General features: G+C 37.6%; 1 protein-coding gene across 4 annotated transcripts in view; it reads right to left on the bottom strand.

Annotated features, from left to right (window-relative positions):
- PRKD1 (protein kinase D1) overlaps positions 1-22,110 on the bottom strand; it is a 137,583-nt gene that overhangs the window by 57,661 nt on the left and 57,812 nt on the right. For 3 of the 4 annotated variants that reach the window (XM_062619381.1, XM_062619379.1, XM_062619380.1), the window contains exon 2: positions 6,424-6,562. The exons of the other annotated variant lie outside the window; for it this stretch is intronic. In XM_062619381.1, coding sequence (XP_062475365.1) covers positions 6,424-6,562 — 139 coding nt within the window. The remainder of the gene's footprint in view (positions 1-6,423; positions 6,563-22,110) is intronic. 4 annotated transcript variants of the gene reach the window in all.

Consider the following 22,110-nt stretch of genomic DNA (forward strand, 5'->3'; position numbering starts at 1 on the left):
CTTGAACTCCCAAGAACATAAGCAAGTACAATATGGAAAAAAAATTAATCACATGATGTCCAGCCTTTATAAAAGACCTTGTAATTAAATAAACTACAGTGAAAATTAGAAAGTGCACAGTATTAGGATATGAACTGATTATATAAACCCATAGAACTAGGACTGACAGTTCAGCTTTATCTACCCTGACCAGTATTGACATGTGAGATAAAAAATGAACGCAATCGATCAGTATATAGCTTTTGACATCAGATATCAGTGCCTCAGGGACATTTACCAACAGCGCACAGTTTCCAGCAGCAAAGCTGCAGCAGTAACACAACTGCCTATTTCAGACACGCCATTTGAAAATAATTGTCATAACATACCTTGAATTTGCAGAGCTTTAGAACTTACATTCTGTTTAGATATTCGTAATGTGGGCTAGAAGTAAAACATTTCAACCAGTTCAGTGTAAGCATCTGAACATATATTGCATTTCTTTTGTCCTTCTCACTGCTCAAGTACTCTATATCATCCCCTGCAGCGCTCAAAGCCACTCTTTTCTCTCATTTTCAGAGGTGGTTTTCCTCCCTTTAGAATAATTTTCATGGCATACCCAAATTATTAAGACTCATGAAAAACATTCTTATTCATTCTGTACGTTACAGAATCATAAAATGTTTTTGGCAGAACCCCACAGAATGCCACGGGCACGGACACCTTCCACTAGACCACGCTGCTCAAAGCTCTGTCCAACACTGCCTGCGGAAGCCACAACTTACCTGGGCAAAAACTTTCTTTTTTTTTGTTGTTGTTCTTTATATTTTACTTTGGTTGCTTTGGAGGAGAGGTTGTGTGGGGTTTTTTTGTTTTTTTTTTTTTTGTTTTATTTTACTGGGGTGGAGGATTGTTTGTTTGTTTGGTTTTTTTAATTATTATTTGTATTTTTAATTAAAAAGGAGAGATAAGCCATCTTCAGTTGATTTGTGATGAACTGCTTAAACCTATAATAATTTAAAAATACACTTGAATATATTCCAATACCTTCCTGAACTTACAGACTGCCTATAAATTTCTTTCTCTTCTCTAGTACTGCAGAAGTGGGAATACTTTCCTCCACTCCACAACACAGGAATTTTAACATTGCAGAAATGAATTGCTACATTTAGTTAAGACTCACCTGTGTGAAGATATTGATACTCTTAAGTGTTTATGGAGAGTTTTCATTTGTAGCAGTGTAATCATCTATCAGGCCATGACAGATTACATTTTTCATTTGCTGTCCTTTGTATCTAGCGAAAAAGTCTTCTGAAGACACAGCATTGCCCAGTGAAAGTTCTACAATGTTAAAATTCATGTGCAAGTGGGAGAAGGAAACCATTCCCAATTCTGCAATACTGGAACCGGTACTGCATGGCTAATCTTTTACTTACGATTGCTGTAGTGTTTACGCGCTGTTATTACAGCATGTCAATATAAAAAACATGTCTTAGCAATTACCCTTCACAGGAAACTCCAGCAGTAGGACAGGAGGAAGACTGAAAGCAGATGCAAGTGGATGAAAGCTGGAATTCCAGCTTCAGGAAATTACCCTGAGGAATCTGGTATGACAATGCAACTGAAAAGGTGCAAACAACTGACCCACCCCTTTTCTTTCGTTTCAGCTGATAAATTCCTTGAGATACCACCAACTGGTGACTGAGAGTAGACGCCACCTCTCCTCCACTGGCAAAACTCATATTGTTGTCAAGGTTTCATAGAAAGATCACTTTATATAGCTAGGTGGGTAACAACTGGTTTTGTTTGTTGTTTTTTTAAAACTGATTTCAGTAGCTTATTAAAAAAAACCAAACCAACCAATCAACAACCACCAAACAAAAAAAGTTACATGAAGAGGTATGAGGAATTAAATTGTATTTCTTGCCGAACTTATGGCACTTAACTAGAGAGGGGAAAAACCACTTCTTAACTTCAGATCTACGTGAACTAGATACTTAAGGAGTGGTTCTCCATGAAGCCCCTTATAATTTTTGGATTATCAAAGTAATATCAGAAGAAAATGCTTGTAATTTTTGGAGAAAAAGAGGGAAGATGATTTGTAAATAAAGTTTATTAGTGTATAAGACTTTTGATAACTCACATTTTTGTTCCCAGTACCTTAGTAAAGTAATAACCAGTTGAACTTTGCCTTCAAAGGTCCAATTTGTATAATCTTTTAATGTATACATTGCTTGACATAACAAAATCATAAAGCTACTACAATTTTCTTTAGGATTTTGGTTTTATTATATAAGAACCTTACAATCTTCCATGCCAGAAAAGACAGTGTATCTCAAAATAGGCATCTATTTAGATTTACAGAATAGAGTAAAAAAATGCATTAAGCTTTTCTTGAGAAGCTAACAGTCAGAAAATTTTCTAATTGCATGTACTATTGCAATAATTTCTTACATCCATTATTGGTATTTAAGTTGCATATATTTTAAATGAAACACTACTTCAGATTGAGAGATCTGCTATTAAATACTCATTTAATCTGATACTGAAACATTAAAATAGATTTGGGGCAAGAAAATTAAATAATTTAAGTATTGTGATGTTCTGAAATTCCTGAGGCATTACTGGCATAAAGTTAAACAATCTAAACGTGCTGCAAATAACTTAAAAAAAAAATGCAAAGCCCGTCTTGTCAAGAAGTATCTTTATTTGTAACAATAAAACTGGAGCATTACCTCACTAGTAGCCAGAGGACCTAGACATATATTTTGATGATCTGTGGTGAGACAATGGCTTGACAAAGATCAAGTGAAATCATTCTTACAAAAACAGGTTTTTGAATTAAAATGTTAAAGAATTGTTGTTATAAGGTATTTTCTCAGTTTTGTTTCTTAAAACGTAACAGGAATGAAAGGCATAATTACTACCCTACATAAATCAGCTTGCTTACTCACATGGGCATGCCCACCAAAGCGGAAGAGTTCAAAAGCAGAGCACTGACTCACACAAGAACTCAAGCAACAGGAAAGAAAAGCACAGGTGAAAATCAATGAAAAAACTTGTATGTGTTACAACACAGACATACTTAAAGCATGTGGGGTGCATGCTTGTAATCTCTTTTCAGTCTTATTTCACCATATTGTGCTATGCTGATTTCCACATGATTAAGAGAAAATACCACTTGATTAAAATATGAATAGTAAGCTTCACCTTCTTAACTAAAGCAGCAAAAGGAAGACAGGGAAAATGTGGTCCCATTGCTGAATGGGACAGGCAACCTGGTGACAAAGGCTAGAGAAAAGGCCAAGGTACTCAATGCCTTCTTTTGCCTCAGTCCTTACTGACAAGACCAGCCTTCAGGAATCCCAGATCCCTGATACCATATGGAAAACCTGGAGTAAGAAAGATTTCAGCAGAGAAGAATCAGATTAAGGAACATTTAAGCAAATTGGACATATATAAATCCATGGGGCTGACAGGTTGCACCACTAAGTGTTGACGAATGTCCCTGCATCGCCACTCAAATACTGTGCAGTGTCCAGCTCTGGCCTCCCTAGTCCAACAGATACAGATTAATCTAAATAATAATATAAATCATAAACTAAAAATAAATAATTTGCCATCTTTTGCACAGGGTCAGACTACATTTTTGGTATGCACCATCCAACACTGGATGAACACTGTTAACTTGATTATTTGATAGCAATATCACTTTTTAAAGTACTCTATATTGTTTAAAACCTTTAATGTCTGAATCTAGTTTAAAACAAAGTGCTTTTAAATATAATATATTAGCAAAACTGACAAAGTACACTAAAAATACATACCTATATGCTTAATAGATAACAATTTTTCATTACTTAGGAAAGAGAAGGCCCAAGGAAATCTTTCAAATATTCCAGCACAGAGGACAAAAATTATTGCTTCAATTGCTCTATAAAAATATGAAAACAAAACCATAGTCTTTGGGCTATATGGAATTAAGAAACCAGTATAACTTGCTGGAAGAGTCTTACGATTCCTCAACCCTGATTCATAAGTTAAAAAAGCCACTTCATTTTAGTAAGGACATGAGTGATGGCTGTAGTTACAGTTACATAAATTAGGCACTCCACAAGTAACATCTGAAGCAGCTTTTGGCACCTGCCTTGTAGTTGGTTAAAGAGATAGTAATACATTTCCCTTGTATTTTCCATAATAGTCTTAGATATACTGGACGACATGGATGAAAGGACACAAAACTGAAACATAACAAAACAGTAAAAGAGACAGAAAGAAACTAATTCTATTAGTAAGTACTGCTAATAGGATGATAAAACTGAAACAAGAACTATTCTCAGGGATTAGAGATACTCTTTTTTTTTTTTTAAAGTAAAAAAAAGTTAACGAAATCAAGAACTGAAGGCTCAGAAACACTATGACTATGCAGGTATGATCACACCCTATTTACTGTAAAACTATGAAACTCTGTAAGAAAATTATAATATACTTAGTTCTCAGTACATCATAATCTTACACAGGTGTCCTGCTTTGTAAATTTATGAGAAACAATTCTCTTAATCTATGAATTTCCTCCATTACAATGGCCTTCTAAAAGATTTGGATTCTTTAAATTCCAAATTTTCTTTTTCTTTGTTTCTATTTTTTAAACCATCATGACAAACTGCTGCAGCTGCACAACTTTTGATACAGTTGATAAAGTCTGTAAATTGAAGAAGAGAAACAGTCCATTGCAGAAATCATGTAAATCAATAACAAGGTAATAAAGACAGATGATTTTTTTTCATGAGTTCATCAAAAATCAAATCAGATGACATGATGCAGCTGATGGGTAAGAGAAGAGTGCATTTTTGGGATCTACCTTTAGCTAAGATTTGGTTACTAGAAGGCAGTACAACAGTACTGTGTGATATTAAAAATTCCAGGCCTCCAGCCAGCAATTTATACTCTGAGATGGAGGGGGAAAAAATAAATAAATACAGATCCCAGGCAACTGTATGTACCACTCACACTTTCACACAGTGCTGGCTTAATAGCTTTCCTCTAAATATTGCAGTTATTTATGCTTGACCACTTTTGTGGAGAGATGCTTCAACTAAAGCCCTAAATTCCCTAATGCTCTTAAACAATATAGTTTTCCTTTAGAACTTGCAAGTACTGCATGAAGTGCTGCTCTTGAAGATTAAAACAGCTACTTGCCTAATTTAGCCAAACTGGAAGATATGTGGCTTCCATTTCAAAAGCATATGAACAATACATCAAATAAAGCACTAAATTCCTTGTTTATTTTTTCCAGCTAAACCTGATTTACTCATCTGGAGTGATTATATTCTGTGTGAAATGTGAAATAGAAATTATCTTCTCAAAAGGAAAAAAAACTGTTTCCCAATAGAAAAAAGCAGAAGATGAATGATGACTTTCAGGAATGACTTGCATTATTTCTTATTTCTATGCATTCTATGCCTTCCTATTCTAATCAAAGAGTATGGAACAGGGTCCTGTACAAGAAAACTATATTTAAAAGATCAGTTGGCTTAGATTATGTGACCTAACTCTCACCTCCTCTCTTTTCAGCATCCATTAGGACTTTGGCTTTCTTTTCACTAATCCTACACTCTTCTATAGATACAATGTCTACTTTTATATGACATATGCGTCTTCCTATTTTTAAGTGTCCTTCCAGATGCACTAACTGCATGCTCCAACTGCAAAAATAAAGCCCTTCAACCATCTTCTAAGCTTTATCTATCAAATACCATTTTTACAACTTTATAGTTCCAGCACTCTACAGCATTCCCTTGAGAACTTTGCATCATTCCTAGTCACACACCTCATCTCTTCTTACATCTAAGATTTTGACAAGTCCTATGGACACCTAACAGCATCTGCAGAATTCCTCTACATTCCAGTCACAGAATTTGTCCTTATTTCCTACTTCATTTAGAGTAATCTACTCTTTATGGCCGCTCTGCTGACCAAACATGTTCCTTAAATCCATTTGTCATTTCACTGCCTCCAAAATTTGGCCTTTCAACTCATAATTCACTCATACTACACCTCTTCTTACATCCCTTCACCTGATAGTAACTTTCAGATTCTAACTTTCATACTCTGTCTTTGCACAACTGATATTATCAACTAGTTGCCTCTGGCATTTGTATTTCCTAGCCATAGACTTCCTCTTCATTCCAGTCATAGAATTTGTGCTTACTGTTAAATTTGTACTCAAGATTGTTAAAAAGTATACAGTGCAATAAGGAAAAAATAATTAATAGGCATAATATGCCTATACATATATCTGAGAAAGATCTTTACCCAGTGTAGATTAAAGTCCACACAAATAAAATTTCTCGTTTTCCTGAATCCCATGTGGGACAAAAATATTGTGTATATTTTCAGTTGCAAAAGCATGACAGAAATTTTCGTTGGTTTTTAGTTAGTTACCTGACAAGACAACTTCAACTAGGTCTCCTTCTTGGATATCTGCAGCTGATTTCACCAACTGGAGAATGTTTTCAGAAGTAGGGTCATGGCGGAAGAGCAGAATTTTGTCATACATTCCATAGAAACCACATTCTGGGAACTGCAAATGCAAATGCAAACCCATGAGAATTTACAACACTGTAAGATACGTAACTATAAAAATAATATATTTAATTAAATTTTAAGGGCAGACTAGACTAGTACCAAACACAATATATATTTTTTTCAGCTATTCATCACTATATTCTGAAAATGGCTCCTTCTTTGTAAGCAATGCAGTGCCAATTAGGAAATGAGAGATTTAAGTGCATCCCTTTGCCACTGCTGCTTTTTCAAAGACAAGTTCCTGAGCAAGGTGATCTAATTAGACCCTCCTGGAGCAGTTGTTTGGGCTAGATGACTTAAGGAGCTCCCTCCCAGTCTATATGATTCTGTGGTCTCTCTCCAGATTACTGCCCAAAAGATGACTTGTGGCTGGAAGAAATGTTTTTCAGCTCTAGCCAAGATGCAATGCCTAAATCATAGCTTATTAGAAAATAACCAATTTCTTGAGACTAGACACATAAAACAATGGCTCCAAACATAATCATAATCATTTCCTTTGATGCAAAGAAGTTGGAGCTTTGAAACCATATTAAACCCTGTTTAAAAAATATATTTTTTAAAACTCAGAGGTTACAAACTAAACTTGAGTTATAATCTAAGCAACACTTATCTAAGCAACAGGTTTTTTCAGGTTTGGGTGCTCATTTTTGTTTCCTGCAGCACAATTTTTTTCATGCTTCCAACTTTAAAAAACTAAGACTTTGTTTTGAAAACACAACCAAGAAACCTCCTTTTCCTGATACATGAAAACTCAATTTAACATCACTGGACTACTCCATGTATTATTTGGGAACCTTATCAATATTTAGTAAATAAAACATAATGATAAACATAGTTCAAGAGATAAACTAGCAGGTTTTAAGGTTATAATGACTTTGAAAACAATGCAGAATAGAAGGAACCCAGCAAAAAGTACTTTAAAACAATATATTAATTACTGATTACTGGAAGCTTTGGAACCTATCCAAGTATCCCAAGTTATGGGGGTTTTTAAGCTTCAAAGCATGAAGTGAAGACAGACACAAAATGGTCACATCCCTGGTTTGAGTGAAATGCATCTAATTCTCTGAAGTTTTGCCGTCTTATTCCAGATTATATCATAAGTACCAAACCACTGCAAATTTTTGTTTGGACAGATTACCTGTTAGGAAAAAAAAACCCTAAATTTGTTGTATCTAGTTATTCATAAAGGTTTTATACTCAACAGAAACAATTACCAGAAATCTAAAAACATTCTCACAGAGTACCTGCAAAATTTTCCTATAGTGCATGTGTTTAAAAATGTAGAATTTTTTTTCATGTGCACTGTGCAAACATTAAAAATCCTAACTGGATCACTTATCTATACAATACACTATTTCTTTGAACACCTTTATCATCAACTGATTATGAATGGGAAAATTTAGCAAGCTATTGCCAAACTTTGAATAGGCTGGCACCAACATCAACACATGTACTTCTAAACAGGCCTTATGATTACAAATCTAGAAGAGATACATATTCTTAAATCTTTCTTAGTAATTAGTTAACCATTCATATTCACAGTCTCAGTTGAATAGTAAATAATATTAATAAAGATGAATACTGAATTTTTGTTTATTTAAAATAAAATTTTCATATAAGCCACACTTCTAATGGTGTTGTTGGCCTGGCATAAGTCACATTTTGTCATGAAATAACCAATGAAGTAATGACATGCTGCCATATTTGCATGATTTCACTGTGCAGGCACCTTTTGCTTGCTTCAGACTCTCCTTAGAAAAGTGGCTTTTCCTGGGAAGCCAGGAACCATTCTTAACCATATGCAGGCATTATTACTCACTATGACTTAAACCACTGGTGCTCTCTTTATATTCCCATTCCATTTGCTCTTTTTGAACTAGCTCTATTTCTTTTACCTAGAAAAGTATGTTCTTCTACCTAGAAAAGTACGTGCTGTAAGACATGTATTATATATGTGTGTATAAATACGTGTATTTTGAGGTACCATTTATTATATTCTGTAGAGAAAAATAAATTAAATCACAACATTTTTAATTGTATACAAGAACTATCTTATGGATTCAAGTTCGTTTTCCCCAGATAAACTACTCTCATGCCAAGAAAATAATTCTGATGGTGTGATTCTCCAAACATTGTAGAAGGACCAACTGCTGCAACAGTGACAAAAATATTCCCTCAGCTAAGACTATTCCTGCCAACAATAATGTTGATTTGCACAAACAAAAGTAAACAAAAAGCAGCCATATTGCTTGGTACTAGAACAGTACAAATAGCATTTATTTTTGCCAAATACAGAACAAAATAGGAAATTCATATATGTCAAACTATCTAAAAGCTAATTAAAGCTGAGCTGACTAAGAACTAACTAAACCCAATGGTATTGGATCTAAATTTACAGCAGTAATAAAAGCCATTGTTTCAGTAAAATAGTTGCTTAAAGTGAAATTGCCAGAAGTAAAATGTTCACTGCTATAAAGAGAAAACACATTGCTTCTGATTATTTTAGAATCAGAAGAGTAGGAAACTGTTTACATGTGGTTCAGAAACAGGATCTACTTCTGGATGCTTAACAAGTCTCGAGACATCATAACTGTCCATATACACAATGTCTGCCTACTCCAAGTGTGAAATAAAATGTATCAACTTAAACTGTTTCCAGTGGTTTGATATAGGGTACATTAGTTTACAACTGAAACAGGATAAATAACCTTTACAGCACAATGACTTGTTAAATTGCCACAGTCGTGTATTGCAAGTGTGCCCCCCCCCTTTTTTTTTAGAAACAGAAACGTCAGCTAACATGGTTTATATCCCTTACAAACAATTCTGCATCCCAGATTTGCAATTCAGCAAAACTTCTGTATTAATAAAAGTCTATCCCCGTCTTGATGTTATTTATTAGATACTTTCCAGAATAATGAGAAGGAATATTGGACAGCGAACTTCTAAGACAATTGAAACTACAAAACACATTCAGTCTAAGAATGGAAGATTCAGTGTATCTGAAGTTAAGCTGAAAATTTGCCATAGACACCGAAGTTCTGGAAAAGCTGAGAGTATTTTTTCATAAAACCACTTAGGAAAAAAAAAAAATCAGAAGAAAATACAGATAAGAAGGAATTAAATTACTGTTGAAGACACTATCCAATGTGCAATGTGAAACCTTTTAAGAGCCTTATTTCTATTTTCCAAATTTGTACTTTCAATTTTGCTGCTTAAAGTCAATTTATGAGAGATGTGCAAGATCACTAACATATAGGAAACATTCTCCATAAAAAGGAAGGTTCTCCAGCCTAGATACATGCAGTCCCGGGGGGGAGGGGGAGGGGGAGGGAGATGCAGGCATAAATGGTTGAAGTCTTTAAATCCTGATGACAATAAGGAAGCGAATAATCTGTTTCTCCTCTCAAAGAACATTAAGGATTAGCAAATCAAAAACATAGGAAGGGATATATATTGCAAGGAATTAAACTGGAGGCAAGAAAAGCCTTGCGAGGGTAAGAATTTTAAAAAGTAATCTTATAAGTAATGCCTAAGAAAAGGAATCTCTATTACTGGAGGGTTTTTCAACAGACAAGTTAAACTAATGTCAGGAATCTGAAAGCTGATCTTTCTATGTTGGGATAGAAGGATAAAGTAGATAACCTCATATGACCCAACAATCAGGGTACTAAAAAAATACATTATCTAGTAGAAATGGGGACAGTTTTGATAAAAAGTATGATTACATGTGTATTACTAATTTTTACATTATTTACTCACTTATTAAGCAGAATCGCAGAATCATAGAATGATTAGGGTTGGAAAGGACCTTAAAGATCATCTAGTTCCAACAGATCTGGTTCCAGCCAATTTACTAAACCAAAGGTAACTGACAGAAGAATTTCTTTTTTTTAATTAAAATATTAACTATCCTTAGAAAATGTAGGTACAAATATTAGCTTTACTATAAGAACAGTTAAAGTTGTCCAGCCTTGATATGAAGATGACATTCACTATTATGTTTATGTCAGTGCAACAGACTTACAGGGGAAACACTGTATCATTCCCTCAACCTGTATTACTGATAAGCAGTCTGTAAGGTAGCAGAGGCGCCAGAGAGATATTACCAGGCACAGCTGTTAAACTGTTGCAAAAGTAGTATCACATATAAACAAGTACTATTCTCAATGCAAGTTATTATCTAATCTAACAAGTGAAAAAGGAAATACGTCGTTCTTCATCATACTGACAATGCCGTATAAAAAATATTTCATTGTTCCCATGAAGAAACAAAATTCTGGCAGTAAAACTAACTGTTTACCAGGCTTAAAACTTCAAGATCTGGATTCTGCATCCTTTAAAGCTGCACTAAACTGACTTACAATTTGACTATACAGATCAATATGACTATTTATAAAGCACACACATATAAGTTTTCAGGACAAAAGGTTTCAGTCATGAGTGTAAAACAGCATCCATGTAGACAAATATAAAATTATGTCACAGTAGAGTCAAATTGATGTCAGCCGGCTTGATGAGGAAAATTTATAATTCAGAGATAATTTCCATTTCAAAGTCAGTTTCACAGATGACAAAAGGGGACTGCTGTAAGTTTTAGCAAGACAATGTTTCAGGATCAAGCTGCAAGTTATTTTTTTACTTGTCCACTTTAAAATGAAAAATGAAATATTCTCTGACAAGATAGCATACATTAGTGTTGCCTGCAGTGATTACAACTGTATTACAATTCTGAATACAATCCATGTATTGCTGAGTAACAGTGATTTAAATTTGTTAGTTTATCAGTGCTCAATACTCAATATTTACTGAATGTAGATGCAGAGATCATTCACAGACTGAATACTACTTTAGTACTGCTTTTAATCATTTACATTTCCACAAGAAATAAAATGTATATACATACCTCTCAAGACGTGCAATTACTCTAAGGTTTACTCCTAAAAATTTCAACAACAAAGACCTACAGGTCAGTTTTGAGCATTCTCACTCTTGCTTTTTCAGCAATACTTGTCTTACATTATGCCTTAGATGTTACCACAACAGAAGTATAGTATTTGGGAAAAGCGTACCAGACGTTCATTCCAAACACTGAGCCTTAAAAAAACTGCTGTGTAAACATTCGTATAAAAGATGTTTTATATGATATGGGAGCAGCTCTTATGGTAAAAACAGGAAACACTACTAACACTTGAAGTCATTGGTAAGCTGACTGAAGTTGTGTGCTTCGTTCATTTCCTGAAAATATCATATAACTGTTACCTACCCATTAGCCTTAAAATCACTTTACAGATGAAAAACACCTGCTGATCAGGATCCCAAGTAATAGTTTGCTATTGCCCAGCTTGTGGGTACTATGGCAGCAGATTATCCATAAAACATCCAGGGTGAAAAAAGGCTCAGCACTAACCTTTCCTCAGCAGATACCAAAGCAGAAGAAATCATTGAAGTGTTTTTACCCTTAGCAACTGTAAACATCTGTCCTGGGTTCAGCAGTAGCAGTCATGTTTCTCCTTCTTGGTGGCTGGTGCAGTGCTGTGTTTTGACTTTCGGCCTGGGAACAGAGCTGATAGCGATGTTTTGGTTTGGCCAAGGACTTTGTGAGCCTCATGCTCTGCCAGGGAGGAGGGGAAGCCAGGAGGAAGCAGAGACAGGACACCTGACCCAAACTGACCAAAGAGGTATTCCATACCACAGCACATCATGCCCAGGATGCAACTGGGAGTTAGCCGGAAGGGCTGGGAGACTGCAGGGTTGGAGGAGGTGTCGGTTGGAGCTTGGTCGGGCTTGGGGGGTGAGTGATCGGTCAGCTGGTGCTGAGGTGTTGTATTCTCTTCCCTTGTTATTTCCTTTATCATTATTATCATTGGTGGTAGCAGTAGCGATTTGTGTTATACCTTAGTTACTAAACTGTTCTTACCTCAACCCGTGGGAGTTGCAGTCTTTTCGATTCTCCTCTCCGTCCCTCCGAGAGCAGGGGGAGGGCAAGAAAAGGGGGGGAAGTGAGCGAACGAGTTACCTGACTGGGTTTAAACCACGACAGTTCTTTTTGGCGCCCAACGTGGGGCACAAAGGGTTGAGATAACGACAGATCTGACTGGATTAATAGTCACTTGTCACAATGCTGATTTATTGGCTCTCAGAGTTGTTCTTGTTGATCTCACAGCTTCAGAATGTTGTAACTTACTTAGAGCCGGTATTTGCTGTGATAGTGTTTATCAAGTGTGGGGCTTGGGCTAAGGTTCTTGTCTCGCTGTGCTTTATGGCAATGGCTTGTAACACGGGCGGGCTCCAGCAGCAGGGCGGGACGGACGTGGCCGTGGACTTGTACCTGGCCGTCCGGCTGCTCTTCACCGTCCTGGCCCTCAACCTACTCTCCATCTTCGTGAGGCTGCGGGGAGCCGAGGGGGAGCGGCCCCGGGAGCCGGCGGCAGCCGAACCGGCCCGGGAGAGCGGCCCCGGGCACCAAGCGGCGGCGGGAGCGGGGCCGGAGGCCGCGAGGGGACGGCTGCCGGTGGAGGAGGTCGGGGCGGTCGAGGAGCAGAAGGAAGCGGCTGCCGAGCAGCGGGAGAAGGCGGCGGAGGAGCCGAGCCCCTCGGCCGAGCCGAGCCCGGTGGCCGAGCCCAGCCCCGCGGAGAAGCCAAGCCCCGCGGCCGAGCCCAGCCCCGCGACGGCCGAGAGCATCCCCTGGAAGCCGCCCGCCGAGCCCCAGGAGGATGCAGGAGACCACGCAGCATTTCCCAGCAAGGCAGAGGAGGAAGAGCTGGACTCGGGAAAAGAGAAGCTGGCGGTGGGAGAGCCGGCAAGCACAGCAGCTACACCAGCCCCAGTGACAAGTACAGCAGCTGCACCAGCCCCAGTGACAAGTACAGCAGCATCGTTTGAGAGTTCTGAAGGTTTTGAATGGCCTTTGGGTATCCTTGGGACCTGCCTGCTGATTGTGATGGGGATCAGCATGTTGGCACACACACAGAGTGTGTTCTACCCACAACCATTTTGTCTGATCTCAAAAGTTAAGCAGAGTCAGGTTTGGGTCTTGTCTGGGGTTAGAGGACTATATAGGAGGACCAAGAGATTTTCTCCAAGGCTGGACGGTCATGAGTGGCAGGGTGTGTGGGACAGTATGGGCAAGTATCTAGTCCACTGGGCCCCTCCAGTGCTTTGGAAGCATCAGAGATGGAAGGCAGCTGTATGGAGTCCCCAGCAACAAGCTGCAGAAACTGCTTAAGGCGACAGTGAATTATTTTAAGCCTGGTGGGCCCATGGCACTTCAGGCCATCAGAGCAGAGGTGCAACACAGAGATGGACTCATGATCGAGGGGTGGACTTAGCAATGGACACTATTGCCCAGGTTATTCACGAGTATGAACACTGCACGCAGTCTCTCCTGCTCTGACTGTTAACAAGAGATGGAGCCTGACATCGTGGACCAGATGGACTCAGCAGCTTTATAGGGACTGGTCCATGCACTAAGATAAGAGTATATTGAAAATGGGGGATCTGAGCATGACGTGAATGGTATGGAATAAGGGGTGGATAATGTCCTGGGTTCAGCAGTAGCAGTCATGTTTCTCCTTCTTGGTGGCTGGTGCAGTGCTGTGTTTTGACTTTCGGCCTGGGAACAGAGCTGATAGCGATGTTTTGGTTTGGCCAAGGACTTTGTGAGCCTCATGCTCTGCCAGGGAGGAGGGGAAGCCAGGAGGAAGCAGAGACAGGACACCTGACCCAAACTGACCAAAGAGGTATTCCACACCACAGCACGTCATGCCCAGGATGCAACTGGGAGTTAGCCGGAAGGGCTGGGAGACTGCGGGGTTGGAGGAGGTATCGGTCGGAGCTTGGTCGGGCTTGGGGGGCGAGTTATCGGTCGGCTGGTGCTGAGGTGTTGTACTCTCTTCCCTTGTTATTTCCTTTATCATTATTATCATTGGTGGTAGCAGTAGCGATCTGTGTTATACCTTAGTTACTAAACTGTTCTTATCTCAACCCGTGGGAGTTGCATTCTTTTCGATTCTCCTCTCCGTCCCTCCGAGAGCAGAGGGAGGGCAAGAAAAGGGGGGGAAGTGAGCGAACGAGTTACCTGACTGGGTTTAAACCATGACAACATTTCAAGAAAATTCACCAAAATATTTCACCAATAACTGTATAGAAGCAAAATAATTATGCAAATTCTGTATTTTCATTTAAAAAGATTTCAAGTGATGATAGAGAAAAAAATAAACCAGACTCATATTAAATTTCACTAAAACTTATGAAATATTCAGTAATTCATTTAAACCACCATCCATTGTATCAGTCAGTAATTTCAATGCCATACATGCAGGCACAAGCTGGACTATGTAGATTCAGAACTGTGCTGTCTTATTAAGGATTGTTCTCAACACAAGGATAAAAGACAAACTGCTGAAAAAAGGGTGATATTTAAAACTCTATCCAGTTACTGTAATAATCAAATGGTTTTATTATTAAAGAGAACTGTAAAACACCTAATATATCAAAATATTAACACATAACCAATATTAACTGGGATCTTTTCAATAATTAATTAAGCATATACAGTTATCTGAATTGATAATGTATTCTGCCTCTCACTGCAGCAGAAAGCTTGGTTTATTAAATTTCTATTAGAAATGTAGTTAATTTCTAGTAGAAATTAAAAGGAAAAGTGAAAATGTCTAGGAACAGACAACTCTCTGAACAGTTTGGTTTAATAATTATGTATTTGGAAGATTAGCAATGAAAATCTGATAAGAAATTAATTTTTTCCATATACAGAACTTTATCTGGAAAAAGCTGGAAAATACTGATGTCTGTTTACATTTACTAATGTAATCCAACAGTTGAAAAAGCCTGTTGCTGTGATCATTTTGGAAAAGAAAAAAATAAATATATATATCTTTCTTTTAATCATACTAGAATTGTCATGGTTTTGTTAACAGAACAGGTAGATAGCTCAGTTCTAAAGGTGCAATCAAAAGGCTTCTTGTTTCTGTTTTTTTATATGTTACTACGACTTCACACATTTCCTGTAAGGGACAGTTTCTGTTGCTTTATTGTATGAAGTAATCAGAGTTATCTTTTTAAGTTTTTCAGTCTTCATTGACCTTTTTCTTAACATTAAGTTGAACTGTCTTTTTTAGTGATAACTATTTTTTCCTCCTAAATTAGATTTCTGCAAGCCTTCCTCTTAGAGAAATTCTTAGTGATTACCCTAACAGCAATAAGAACCTTGATAAAACATGGAAGTTTTTCACAGCAGAAAGATAATGATCAAGCCCACATAAGGACTGTGGGCTAAACAATGCCCTCAGAGCATGTGGAGAAGTTGAGTCACACTGAATGTTTGTTGACCTAACCTAACTTGCTGAACTTGTGCTAAAACACAAGTTAGGTTGACCTAACCTAAACAAGATTGTTGACCTAACCGTAACTTGTGTAAAAATAAATAAGGAGTCTTATACTGATACAACACTTTTAAAAGAAATATATAAATGTACAACACTTTTTGAAACAATCATAATAACCAAACTGAAACACTCTTCTTTTACATTCTTAAAATAACAATGTATTTTATTTTTAGAAGCCAGGATTTCCTTTCTCTGCAAAGGTTACAACACAGCAGAGAAATTTTGGCCATAAGGACTGCCTAATTTCTCACTTAATTGTAGAAGTCGTTATTAACTCGCTCTATTTACCAAGCACAAAACTTTCATGAAAATGTTAGTAATATATGCGTAAAGAAAATATCACAAGACTTCACAGTTTTGGTGTAAAAAAACATAATCATTCAAAAACTTCCTTCACATGCACCACTAGTTACTACAAACTAACACAAACTCTGGAGCTTAAACAGAATTTCACACTATGGCTATACAGAATATATTTAAGAACATCTGAGTAAGAAGAGGAGCTGGTGCCTGCTCCAGTAGCAATGGCATCTCCATCTCCTTCCAGGAAGTTTCATGCTGTCTTAAGACAGCTCAGAAACGGTGAGTTGCTCTAGACCTTTCCACTGATTGCATTTGTACCTGCCAGGCAACCAAACAACAAGGATAGGTAATAAATGCCTATTTTTTTTTTCTTCCTCTCCTTCTTTCTTTTCTATATTCCCCAAGCAATCACCTTTAAGCTGTACAGGAAAGAAAAGTATCAGAAAAAGAAATAGTATGGGTCAACTTGATACTGCCTACAGCGCAGTACTACCCAACACAGGCGAAGTCAAGCCCATTTGTCAGAGGCACAGAAAGGAAGACCAGTGATTGATGAGCAAAGATCTTGCATTGGAAACGTAAAAAGCAACCAAAGAAATCTTGAAAAGTTAGGAAGAGGGATCACCAAAGCAAGAAAAATACGCTTGGAACAAAGTATAGGAAAGACCTTTATGTCTTCTGAGCCTTCAGAATAGCAGCAAGGAGCCAGGTTACATGGATTAAGGCAAATGAGAACAGCAGTACAGATCCTTGCTTTCTTTTTGCCTTTGCATTCCTGAAAAAGTATTAGAAGATAGATTAGATCAGAAGTGATTAGATCAGTGATTAGATCAGAAAATAAGCTTCTGATCTAATGGCTAAGTGAAAACAAGACGTTTCTAAGCCTACATCCACTAAACCAGCAAGGAACCATTCTCTGGATTCAAGGCTAAGTGGCATAGAAACAGCTCACTGCCAGATAGCTGACCTCTTTCCCAGAAGCAGGGAGATGACATTCCCACTGCTTATTTTAAACAGTCCCTTACACATGCTAGGACCCAAACTGTCTGGGCATAATCTGAAAGTGCATGACTTGGCACAGCTCAAACTCTATCAAGAAGGACACAATTAAACAACTAAAAAGTTCATGTGATTTTGAGCCACTGTTTAAGCCTGTGTTCTCGTTAAGATTTATATAGAGATATATTTGTACATAGAATTTCAGAGAACCATTGCCATTTGGTACATTTCTAACATCAGTTAAGCTTCTTCATGCTTTAATATGTGTGGTATCATTCCCTATTTATAGTATTTATTCTTTATACTACAATTCTCAACTAATTACATGTTCTATAAAGCACAACCTGATGCCTGCAGCACAGAACAAGACTTTTCCAAATGGGCTGTCAGAAAGGAGCGATCCTCTTATTGTTTGTGATATAAACAGTACTTTAGATAACAAATATTTCTCCAATTCTGTTTGCAGCAGTGACTTGTTGAAGAAATCAGATTCCTTAATCTCCTTCTGACCACGAACAGAGTACTTTGCCCACCACACACATTGACCTAGACTGGCATCAAGCTACAACTTTTTCTCCAGCTGCCACTTATGGAACAATCATGACCACAGAGGAAAAATACAGCTGAGCTCCCTCACAGAAATATCCATGAAACAGATGAAACATGGCCATGGTGAAACATAGAAACATAGCTATTTTGGATACAGTGTGACCTCTGAACAACCTTTTTGTCAGCCTCTTTGAGTACAGGTTGTTTTTCCCTGTGGCCATTCACGGCAGGAGTTGCTTCCTTTGCGTTGTATCTTTACACATACATGTTTTCTTGCTACCTATGCCTCCTGTCACTGCCTGTAGGCTTGCCTTGGACACTTACGGGGCTCACTGCCAGAAATGCTGAGTATACATCACATTGCTACTCCTATGCAGACTACCAGTTCAGGGCAAGCATCAAGAGATACAGGAAGAGAATCAAAATAAAAGCATCTTAACAATACTACACAGCATTTGTGGGTTTTGTTTGTGGTTTGGGTTTTTTTTTTCTCAAATCTAGACTCTTTTGATCAACAGCAAACAAAAACAAAGTTGACACATCAGAAACATGGCTCAAAAAGATTGTTAAATTTTGCTTGTGTGCTTGCAATTGAAAACGTTGGTAAAATCATGGTGACTGTAGGTCCTGATTCCTGGCAATGTTGCTTTTGGGATTTTTAAAAAATCTGAAGACTCTGTGTGTGTGTGTTTAGTTTTCTCTCACTACTCCTGGCCTGAATCTGGCAAGTGGCTACTGGCTGCAGTCAACCCACCACAGATACATGAAATTAAACATGAAAAATCTTAAATAATAACAGTTTTTTCTCAAACAAAGAGAACTTGAGCATAATTAGTCTAACTCCATTTGTGCTACCACAGGACACTAATACAACTTTCTCCATTTCCATTAAAAAGATCAGGTTTATTTTTCATTAAGACTTCTGTGGAAGTAATTCAATCTGAACTACTACATGTAATGGATTATCATGTATATATATGTTATGTCTTGGAAAATGATTTTCATTATTACCATATAAAGACTACCTTAATTTAAAATAACAACTGACTCTTAAATATAATTTATCTTTTCCAAAAGTTAGCTTTTTTACTGCTACTCCTCAGCATTTTGTGAATACTCTATTACAGCTTCCAATGCAGTGAAGATGACATAGTCAAGCAGATGTAGAGAAAAAGTACATCCAATAATTCAGACACTGCAAAAACACTCTCATAAATTTGTCCCATAAAACTTGAAACAGTCACGTGCCATGCAAATCAAAGCATACTTGTGTAGGTGACTGTCATGTAGATTAAAAGATTAATTCAATTGGAATATACAGAAAAGTAGTAATAATAAATACACAATGAAACTCAAGAGAAACTGCTCTTCACACTGCCGTGGTTTAAAACCAGGAAGAGGGCTCATTCACTCACTCCCCGCCCTTCTTGCCCTCCTCCTACTCCCGGAGAGACAGAGAGGAGAATCGAAAAGAATACAACTCCCACGGGTTGAGATAAGAACAGTCCAGTAACTAAGGTATAACACAAATCACTACTGCTACCACCAATAATAATAATGATAAAGGAAATAACAAGGGAAGAGAATACAACACCTCACCACCAGCCGACCGATAACTCGCCCCCCCCCCCCCCCCAGCCCGACCAAGCTCTGACCGATGCTTCCTCCAACCCTGCAGTCTCCCAGCCCTTCCGGCTAACTCCCAGTTACATCCTGGGCATGACGTGCTGTGGTATGGAATACCTCTTTGGTCAGTTTGGGTCAGGTGTCCTGTCTCTGCTTCCTCCCGGCTTCCCCTCCTCCCTGGCAGAGCATGAGGCTCACAAAGTCCTTGGCCAAACCAAAACATCATTGTTATCAGCTCTGTTCCCGAGCCAAAAGTCAAAACACGGCACTGCACCAGCTACCAAGGAGAAAAATGACTGCTACTGCTGAACCCAGGACACACACCCTGTTGGAGCCAGAAGTATTACCACATATACCATATCTGCATATGCTGCATAATTCCCCTGAAAATTTTCAACTGGCAGCAGTATTGAGGGAGAACACTAACAGTTTGCGTCTTCTCAGTTATTTCCAACCGGGAACATGGGAGCACTATTCTACTAACACTGATCCATTAATGCCACATTTCTCTAAGGCAATATGGGGACCTCCTGAGAAATATTTAGGAGCAGAATGTGACAAGAGTGTCAGACTGTTGACAGGCATCCATTTACACAGATACTTCATGAACAGACTGCTGTTCTCATCAAGAAGGTTGAGAACTGGAGCAGAAACTTTCATGTCCTTCAGGGAGTAGGCAGAAAAAGGATGATGAATCACTAACAAAATCAAATTATTTTACTAGTTCCTTTAATGAAAAACGGACATTGACTAATGAGCCCCTTGCTCACAAGCATTCACTATTTCTGAAGCTGCAGTCTCATTAAATCTATGCTATATACTACCATCTAGGAAAAGAAGCTCTTAATTTAAGAGAGATACAAAGAAACCAATTCAGGAGCCAATTCTACACATTATTTAAAAACAAACAAACAAAAAATACTATCTCCCACCCCAAACCAAAATAAAACCTAAAACATTTCTGTAAGACTCTACCATCAGCATGTGTTTTAGTTATCCCTGAACAAGCATCTATTCAGGAGACCCAGTCAGGTACGTAACTCAACAGACTACACAGACATAGAACATGCGCCTTTGATCTTTTTATAGACTGAACAACATATAAACTACTTACATGCAGTCACAGTTTCTGTGTATAAGACAGCTAGAGAGATCTAATAAAGGTAAGAGACCTAAGATCATTCTCAATTGTTTATATCTTCTTTCTGCTTCAAAACTACACTTCACTTCCTTCAAGATAGATGTCAGTTTAGGTAATTGCTTAAAGATAAATTTAAAACTTTTTTTTAGTATTATTTTTAAAGAAACAGAAACCCAAACATCTCTGATGAAAACTACTGTTGTAATTAAAAGCATGCACAAATTTCTTCCTGAGGAAAAAAAAAAAAAAAACAACAAAAAACCAATACTAAACCAACCCAGAAATCCCTTACATTTTGAGTAATGTATTAAGTGGGATTTTGAAAATTATTTACACTTTCATCTGCTCACAATATTAATTCTATGTTCTAGGATATACAGTAAAGCAATTTGAAAGACACTTATAAAAGGCTTTCTTCTCCTGAATTAATAGCAATAGGAATGGTTTTTAAGTATAAGCAGCATGTCAGTGCAGCTTTCAGTACCAATAACTAGCTTCCTCCACTGTCTGCTGTATATTTTACTTCTATTTCTTAATAACTATGATCCTTATTAATAAAGGATGAAGAGAGAACACCAAATAACAGGATTGCTGGGCTCCCTAATGCTATAAGGAATATAATCAGGTGGGCATTATAGCCAGCTGAGGGTGCTTATGTTGGACACCATTTCAACATTAGCACACATACCTAGAACCAGGTCTGTACAGGAATTCAGATGACTGACTCATAAATAAGAAATCATAATATCATGTTACATACATTAATTCCCCATTCAAAGTGTGGATTAGAAAAGCCAAAATACTAACAGGTAACTGTCTAGAAGAGACAGTAAAGAACATGAGGATAGAAGTGTTCATCAATGATCTCTGCAGATCTGAATAACGCATATCATGGCAGGTCCACGACACCAAAAAGGATTTTCCTTGCCAAACACCTGTTTAGGGATAGGAAACCAGCATGATTTTTTTTTTAACATGACAAAAAAATAGCACTTTTTATATAATAATACTAGAGAGATATACAACTTCTAGATAGTAAGTGACTCAGGAAGAAGCACTTGGGTTTCTAGGCCTTCCTACCTGAAGGTTTCAAAACTGTACTGAAAGTTTCAAAACTGTATTTTACAATACAGTCCTAACCATTAGGCCAGGCCAAGACCACTACAGAAAAAGAAACCTCGGAAAGATGTATGGGATCACAAAGAGGTCACAAAAATTTCTGCCTCTGTAATGAGCACTCAACAGAAACTGCACAGTTAAGAGATTAAAAATTAAAAAATCTTCCTGAGAACAAAGGCCTAAACTAAGATTCCCTTTCCAAAACATTTTTTCAGCAATATTATTTCTTAACAGAAGTGCTTGTAGCTGCTGTGCTACCATTTCCAACCAGTATGGCCTTTAATAACATGCATCTCTGAAGGAATATCTCTCAGCACACTCAGAAATAAAGATTAAACATGCTTAAGTCTTCTGTGAATCTAGGAATAGTCTCACAGAACTAAGAGTATCATTTGA

This window comes from Pezoporus occidentalis, unplaced genomic scaffold, assembly GCF_034315485.1.
Source record: "Pezoporus occidentalis ecotype Australia unplaced genomic scaffold, CSIRO_AGI_Poc_V1 ctg21, whole genome shotgun sequence".
Classification (NCBI taxonomy): Eukaryota; Metazoa; Chordata; class Aves; order Psittaciformes; family Psittacidae; genus Pezoporus; species Pezoporus occidentalis.